Source organism: Barbus barbus, assembly GCF_936440315.1.
Source record: "Barbus barbus genome assembly, chromosome: 50".
Taxonomy (NCBI): domain Eukaryota; kingdom Metazoa; phylum Chordata; class Actinopteri; order Cypriniformes; family Cyprinidae; genus Barbus; species Barbus barbus.
This window is the reverse complement of record NC_136728.1, coordinates 313,024-321,717: the sequence shown is the minus strand read 5'-3', so window position 1 is coordinate 321,717 and position 8,694 is coordinate 313,024. Positions and strand designations below refer to the sequence as shown.

General features: G+C 47.3%; 1 protein-coding gene across 1 annotated transcript; it reads right to left on the bottom strand.

Annotated features, from left to right (window-relative positions):
• Positions 1-1,606: 1,606 nt before the first annotated feature.
• On the bottom strand, positions 1,607-4,517 carry LOC306868040 (uncharacterized protein). The gene is made up of 2 exons (XM_079414027.1): positions 3,122-4,517; positions 1,607-2,913 (listed from the first exon to the last, which is right to left on the bottom strand). Exons 1-2 carry the CDS (start codon positions 3,996-3,998, stop codon positions 2,897-2,899), a joined length of 894 nt encoding a protein of 297 aa, XP_079270153.1. The 5' UTR covers positions 3,999-4,517; the 3' UTR covers positions 1,607-2,896.
• Between the last annotated feature and the right edge of the window lie 4,177 nt (positions 4,518-8,694).

Below are 8,694 nucleotides of genomic sequence, written 5' to 3'. Positions count from 1 at the left end.
CAATTATAGATCTGAAAAGTTTGAGCCAGATTTGGATTGGGATGTCGATTTTAATGGATCTTTTTATGGCATAGAAAGCCCTTTGAGCTTTCTCTTTGAGTTCATTCACAGCCAAAGTAAAGTTACCGGTTGGAGTTATTTTCAGGCCGAGGTAAGAGTATGTTTTTGTGGTTTCAATGGTTCTGTGTGATAGTGTGAATGTGTGTGTTGGTCCCTGAGATCTGGAGCGTTTCTGGAACATCATTACTCTAGTTTTTTGGAGGTTGACCGTCAGGGCCCAGGTCTGACAGTAATCCTCCAGCAGATTCAGGCTGTCCTGAAGCCCCTCTGCAGTGGGCGACAGGAGGACCAGGTCATCTGCGTAGAGAAGACACTTTATCTCTGTGTCGTGTAGAGTGAGACCTTGAAAGGGGGCGTGTTCTAATATGTTGGCCAATTGGTTGATGTAGATGTTGAAGAGGGTGGGGCTTAAACTGCATCCCTGTCTCACTCCACGCCCCTGGGGGAAGAATTCGGTTCTTTGGTTCCCAGTTTTAACCGCACAATGGCTGGCTGTGTACATTGATTTGATCAAATCATAGAATTTTCCCCCTATTCCACTGTCGATAAGTTTTAGGTATAGTGCTTCATGCCAGATTGAATCGAATGCTTTCTTGAAATCAACGAAACAAGCAAAAATCTTTCCTTTGTTTTGATGTACATATTTGTCAATTAGTGTTTGTAATGTAAAAATGTGATCGGATGTGCGACATTTTGGAAGAAAGCCAGTTTGGCATTTACTCAAGGCATTGTGCTTCGTAAGGAAGTGTAACAGTCTGGTGTTTAAGATGCTACAGAACACCTTCCCCAGGTTACTGTTCACACAGATGCCTCGGTAGTTGTTGGGGTCTAGTTTATCTGCGTTCTTGTGAATGGGGCTGATGAGGCCCTTGTTCCAGATCTCAGGGAAGAACCCGACACACAGAACATCATTGAAGAGTTTTAGCATGGCCAGTTTGAAGCTTTGCTCTGTGTGTTTCAGCATCTCGTTCAGGATGCTGTCGACACCACAGGCTTTCTTGGGCTCAAGGACCCCTAATTTATCTTCCAATTCTTTCATTGTTATGGGGAAATCTAAGGGGTTTTGATTCGCTTTAATCGATCTTTCTAAATGGTCTAGTTTATTAATTATTTCATTTTGATTTGAATGTTGTATTTGGGTTGGGCTATATAATTCTTGGAAATGAGTTTTCCACGTCTCCCCATCTTGGATGGACAGAATTTCTTGATTTGGTTTGTATAATAATTTCCATTTATCCCAAAATTTGTGTGAATTTATAGATTTTTCAATTTCTTCAAACTGGTTTTGCAAAAACTGTGCTTTTTTCCGCCGGAGTGTGGCTTTATATAGTTTTAGTGCCTCACAGTAATGAAGGCGGAGGATTATCTGGTTGTCTGTGTTTTTGATTTGATAGATTTCTGAGGTTTTTTCTCAGAGTCTTACAGTCCAAATCAAACCATTTATATATATATATACACACACACATACACATACATATATATATATATATATATATACACAGAGATATTTTTCTATATATATATTTTCTTTTTTTTTTCTTTTTTTACCACTGTCCACTGTGTGTGAGTAAGTGAGAGCAGATGATACTCAGCATGTGTTGGATGTCGTGGAGTTCAGCGTTAGCTCGGCTCGCTCCTCCGCTGACAGCTTGGGCGTAGCTCGGTCTGTCTGGCTGGGCCGGGCTCTGCTGTGGTCGGGCTTCAGCCGCTGGAGCGTTGGGGCTGTTATATGACAGTCTCTGTCCGTACGGATACTCTCTGGGCGCTGAAGCTCTGTGTGGACCCCTGAGAGCTGAAGGTCTGGGCGCTGAAGGTCTGGGCGGTGCTCCAGTCGGGGCTCTAGATGAGGTGTTGGCTGGGATGTAGTTTCCTGAGGTGTGTCTGGTTCTACTTGTCTGGTTGGTCCTGTTTAGAGCGACATCCTTGAGCTTCTTTGCAAAAATATGTACCAGGTTCTTATAAAGGTGGACGTGGTCATATAGGCAGTCGGTGTCCAGGTCTGGATGGTGGGCCAAGTGTACGTTGGGCAGGAGGGCACAGTGTCTGGAGATGCTAGAGTTTATTTTATTAATTGTTTTGGGATGGAAATCTTTCCTCTGGAGTAGAGTGGACAGGGTGATTTTTGAGTTGGGGAAGGTTTCTCTAGTTTTTTCCACGACGGCTCTGAGGGAGTCAGACACTCGGTCCTGTTGGCTCCTCAGGTCGTTGGTGCCCGTGTGGATTATGATGTGGCGGGGCCGGCCTAGCTGGGATTCTGTCAGGAGCTCCAGGGCTTTGTCGGTGGTGGGACACCAGAATTTAACAGCTCTGTGTCGGGGGAAAAGTTTCTTTGTATCAATGAATTTGCCGTTTGAATCGATGAGTAGAGCTACTTCAGGTTCCTCTGTGCTGGTTTGTGCTGGGCTGCTGTGAGACGAGGCCTGATGCTGTTGTGCTGGGGAGCCTGACAGGGGGCGCTGTGATGGCTGTGCGCTGTCTGGGCCGGGTCTCTCTGAGTCTGCGCTGAGGGGTGGGTGTTGACTCCCTGTGTTTGGTGAGTTTGGGGTGGAGGGCAATGTTTGAGCTCTGTGGGTCTGTGCTGGTTCTTCTCTGGCCAGGAGGAGTTCTCTCAGCTGCTCTTTCAGGGCCTGGATCTCACTGTTCAGCTGTTCTCTCTGCTCTCTCTCCTCCTGTATCTCTCTCAGCTGCTCTTTCAGGGCCTGGATCTCACTGTCCAGCTGTTCTCTCTGCTCTCTCTCCTCCTGTATCTCTCTCAGCTGCTCTTTCAGGGCCTGGATCTCACTGTTCAGCTGTTCTCTCTGCTCTCTCTCCTCCTGTATCTCTCTCAGCTGCTCTTTCAGGGCCTGGATCTCACTGTCCAGCTGTTCTCTCTGCTCTCTCTCCTCCTGTATCTCTCTCAGCTGCTCTTTCAGGGCCTGGATCTCGCTGTTCTGCTGCTCTCTCTGCTCTCTCTCCTCCTGTATCTCTCTCAGCTGCTCTTTCAGGGCCTGGATCTTGCTGTTCTGCTGCTCTCTCTCCTCCTGTATCTCTCTCAGCTGCTCTTTCAGGGCCTGGATCTCACTGTCCAGCTGTTCTCTCTGCTCTCTCTCCTCCTGTATCTCTCTCAGCTGCTCTTTCAGGGCCTGGATCTCGCTGTTCTGCTGCTCTCTCTCCTCCTGTATCTCTCTCAGCTGCTGCCTCATCTCTAGTGTGGACTTTTCTCTGTCCTGTAGCTGGAGTCTCAGTGCGGTCAGCTCACACTGATAGCTGTCCTTCTCCGTCTGAAGCGTTCTCATCTGCTGGGTGAGGGCTGTCAGTCTCTGTGTTTGCTGCTCTGTGTTCTGCTGGAGTTCAGTATGAGCTGCACATGTGTGTGACTGCTGCTGTTTGAGCACCGTTTCTCTGAGCTGCACCATCTCCATCTCCAGCTTCATGAAGTGCTCCTGAAGTATAGGGATGGATTTGAGCAGGGAGGATGGGATGTTCTCAGTTTTAGCTGTTTCTGCAGGAGTGGGCCTGAGATCTGAGCTGCTGTTCTGTGGATTCTGTTCTGATGACAGACTCTCAGATAGCAAAGCTTTCTCGTGTTTCACAGTTTCAGCTATTGCTCTGTAGTCAGCCTGGAATAACTTCAGGTTCCCCTGTACCATGACTGTTCCGTTTTTGTAGATGTTCACAGTCATCATAGTGCTATCGGGGTCTTGTGGTTCTCTGATTTTGACTTTCCAGCCATTACAGATGCCTTCTTTTTTTACAGAGGGGTAATGTTTGATGATGGCTTTATGCCAGGCACTGGGGTGATCAGAGAAGAAAATGAGGTTGCAGATTTCTCCAGTTTTGAATAGATCTGCAAACAGAGTCTCTGGATTGTTAGAAAGAAGTTTCTGTTTGTAGTTTTTCCTTGCAGAGTCAGTTCTGATCTCAGAGGGATACTGTATGGTGGTGAGTGGGGAGCTCATCTGAATATGGCAGTGGGGTGATGGGAGCTGCTGCTCTGATTGGCTGATTTTCTCTGGCTCATTTGAATTGATACATTGAGGAATGCCAGAGTGTGGGCTAGCCACAGCTTTAGCTTTATAGCATTTTAGCTTATAAAAATACAAAACATATCAATTTTATGCCCTTATATTTGGAAAAAACAAGCAAACGAGCCAAAAAAAGGTTTCCAGTGCAGTTTTGTTTGTACTCACTGCTTCTCTCTCTGTGAATAAGTGGATCTTCTTCTTGTTTTAACCTTCCCTCCAATTTTCCAGCAGGCCTGCTGCTAGAAGTGTGCTGCTCTGATCCTCTGCGTTGGTTATTTGGTTTTAAAAGCATAAATACTGAGTTCTTTTCATGAAAATTTGTGTCTGTATGTAGTATTCTTCTAGATTTTGTAGATTTTTCATCTATTTCTCATCTCAAAATAGCAAACAAAAAAGAAAATTCAAGAGCTCATGTAGATCATGTAGATCATGGCCTCTCTCTCTCTCTCTCTCTCTCACACACACACACACACACACTCTCTCTCACTCTCTCTCTCTCTCTCACACACACACACTCAGTCAACCTTGAGCTCTCTTGGGTTTATATTTGACCCCTGTAAAGATTCAGGATAGATCATTTGACACCAATTCCCATAGAATATGACCCTGATGGACTGCATTATCTATGGATGTCATATTGCATTCTTTATCAGATATGGTTTCTATGGTCCCATGTACCACTTCTACAGAACACATTTTCATATTCAACTTTACTGTATGCAAGATGTCAGTTTTACGTGATTGCTTTTGTGGTTTTAATGAGTTAATGGCTACTCATTACTGCTGATCGATTTCACATATTTGTACGCATATATAAGTAAGATGAGTGGTATCCTAGTAGCCTACTCAACACAGTGAGGACATGGAGCCAGAAGTGGAAGGTGAAAGTCAAGGATTACATGGTGGTCAAAGGAATAGAAGGGGACAAGCTCTTTTGAGAGGTGGCTGTGGGCCTCGTTTGAGAGGTGTGGGTGAACGTGGTAGAGGACAAGACCACAGACCTAGACACTGGCAGCAACAGCAAAGGGTGTCAAATGAAATCTGAGCTATAGTTGTAGACTATGTCATAAATCATGGCATGATAATGACTGCAGCAGCTACACTGTTTCAACCAAATCTCAGTAGATCATCTGTGGCCTCAATCATCAGAACTTTCCACACTGAGAACCGGTAAGTCTTCAGAATCAACTAAACTTCAAGCTACTTAAAACTGTTACAGTAAATTAGTGTATACAGCATGGCAGTGTGTACCACAGAGTGTTATGTGACTTCTGTAAATTTGGTCTTACAGTGCCGTTCTCCCTGCAGAATAGAGACTAGGCTAAATGGGGGAGACAGAAGCAAAATTCTGACTGACCAACAAAAGCAGGCTGTGGTCAATTTGGTTCGGGCCAGAAATGATATTCGCCTTACAGAAATTCGGCAACACATCTTGGACAATGACGACATATTCAGCAATGTGGAAGCCATAAGGTTGCCGAGTCCCGACTATTGCACGGGTGCTGAAAAGACATCAGGTGTCTTTAAAACAAATATACCATGTGTCTTTTGAAAGAAATATAGATAGAGTGAAGCAACTGAGGACAGAGTATGTTCAGGTATGATACATTTTCCTGTTTTTGGGGGAGAAAAAATTCCCCAAACATTCTATATCATTGTAATAAATAATTGGGTTTGTCTTTTTAGAGGGTGATGGAGCTGGATGCTAATGAAAACCATCACAGATGCATATTTTTGGATGAGGCAGGCCTAACCTAGCCAAGACAAGGAGGAGAGGTCAGAATTGAATTGGCCAGCGGGCAACCGTCGAAGTACCTCGACAACGTGGAGCCAATATCACCATGTGTGCGGCTATATCAGAAGATGGAGTGGTTGGACACAGACCTCGTGTTGGGTCATATAATGCAGTTCTTCTCATAGCCTTCCTTGATGAGCTGAATCAGGTCTGTACAGCTGATGGCGTGACCTATGTAGTAGTTTGGGATAATGTTCAGTTTCATCATGCTCAAATGGTCCAAGCATGGTTTCGGGCCCATCCACAATTTCTCACCCTGTATTTACCTCCATACTCCCCTTTCCTTAACCCGATTGAGGAGTTTTTCTCCACATGGAGGTGGAAGGTCTATGATAGGCACCCTCACGAACAAGTCCCTCTTCTCCAGGCCATGGATGATGCCTGCAATGACATCACAGCAGACCAGTGCCAGGCCTGGATTGGCCATGCCAGAAGATTCTTTCCAAGATGTTTAGTGAATGAAACATCCATTGTGATGTAGATGAGAACCTCTGGCCAAATCCACAAGACCGGGTTGATGGGAACATAGATGCATATTGCAGGGAGGAACACTTCAGTTTACAGTATACTGTACTGTTTTTTTTTTCTTTTTTTAATCTAAATGTTTCATTTGGAAAACCTATGTTGTGATTTTATTTCCTCAGTAAATTTCACATTAAAGTAATTCAATGATAGCACTGTGTCTGTACTATTCTCTATAGTCTACAGTAAAATAATGAAACCTGAAGCACATATTTTGTACAACTATATTTAATGATTGTACTAACAACTAAACAATGAAACTATGGGTTTCTTGTGTGTGGGTGATCTAAAGTAATGGTCCTATGATATTTCATAATAAATTAGTATTTTGAACCAATGCTTCTGCAAACATATGAACGCAATATGCAAAGTTTTGAACATTGGATGGCCTGTGATACAAATAATGACTGTTTTGAGTTTTGTGTCTAGAGTTTTGAAAAATGACACGAAGGTTCTGTTATTAGTGCAAAAACGATTGTAAAAAACTGTAAAGCTTCTCAAAACGGTTCAATCTGCAGTCATCTAGAGGTCATAATAATAAATAACAACTTCCAAAGTGTTCTGTTCCATTACAGCCGCTGTCTGCTTCTACAACTGGTTCTTTATTTGATATATTCTATATAAATAATGGTCATTGTCAAAGTGTCACGGTTGGTGGTTGTAGTAAAGGGCGCCCACAACGACAAATAACAAAAGGTATATTTATTAGCATCAACACACTTTAAACCAATATTAACTTAAGATCCGACAAAGATGGGGACAAAACTGAATGCTTATAAAGAAACAGGAAACAAAGGAGCAAACTTGATAATTAATCAAACACAGGTGACAGGACTAAATGATGATTACTCGGGGAGGGGGGGCGGATCAGGGGCCTTGGGAGGCCATGGCAGGACTGGAGACTCGGGAGGCCATGGCGGAACTGGAGATTCGGGAGGCCATGGCGGGGCTGGGAGCTCGGAAGGCCATGGCGGATCGGGGTCCTTGGACGGCCTTGGCGGATCGGGGTCCTTGGAAGGCCATGGCGGATCGGGGTCCTTGGACTGCCATGGCGGATCGGGGTCCTTGGGCGGCCTTGGCGGATCGGGGTCTTTGGGCGGCCTTGGCGGATCGGGGTCCTTGGACTACCATGGCGGATCGGGGTCCTTGGGCGGCCTTGGCGGATCGGGGTCTTTGGGCGGCCTTGGCGGATCGGGGTCTTTGGGCGGCCTTGGCGGATCGGGGTCCTTGGGCGGCCTTGGCGGATCGGGGTCTTTGGGTGGCCTTGGCGGATCGGGGTCCTTGGACTGCCATGGCGGATCGGGGTCCTCCGTGGCCTTGGCCCTTGGCCTGGCCACACAGGCTGAGACTATATGGCCCCCCCCCAAAATTTCTTTGGGAAAGTTCCCCTCTGGGGCCCACATTGGAGGAGAGGGTTCTTGGGGGCGCTCTGGAGGAGCGGGCGCTTGAGGGCGCTCTGGAGGAGCGGACACTGGAGGGCGCTCTGGAGGAGCGAACTCTTGGGGGCGCACGGGAGGCTTGGAGCTGGACAGAACCAGCGGAGACGAAGGAGAGCTGGACGGGACCAGCGTAGACGCAGGAGGGCGCTCTTGTAGCGCGGACACTTGAGGGCGCACGGGAGGCGCGAAGCTGGATAGGACCAGCGGAGACGAAGGAGGGCTGGACTGGACCAGCGGAGACGCAGGAGGGCTGGACGGGACCAGCGGGAACTCAGGCGGGCTGGACGGGACCAGCGGGAATTCAGGCGGGCTGGACGGGACCCTCTTGCGAGGTGCAGGGATAGGAGGGCACAGACGAGGAGCAGGCACAGGATGGCACTGGCGAGGAGCAGGCACTGGAGGGAATGACATGCCCTCGAACTCAATTAAAATTCCCACCGGCACCTGTTTTTCCTCCCTCGGTAGTTCGGGGTGAACCGTTATTGGCGGCGGAACCCTTTTCGTCGCGGACGGCGCAACGTTCATCGCTCCTTGCGGCGGAATCCTCCTCGCCACAGGCGGAACGAATCTCTCTTGGGGGGTGGGTTTGGGCGAGCGGCGAATGGCGAATGGCGACCCCTTCTCCCCAAAACGGGTGGCCTGGGTAAGCCGCGACAGGCAGCCCAACATCCCACGCAGAACGGGCAGGGGAGAGCCGTGAACGGCGGCGAGAACCCCCGCAAACAACGGGAACCAGCTCGAGCATTCCGAGCGGTGATCTCGTCTTCGGTTGGCGGTCGGATCTTCTGTCACGGTTGGTGGTTGTAGTAAAGGGCGCCCACAACGACAAATAACAAAAGGTATATTTATTAGCATCAACACACTTTAAACCAAT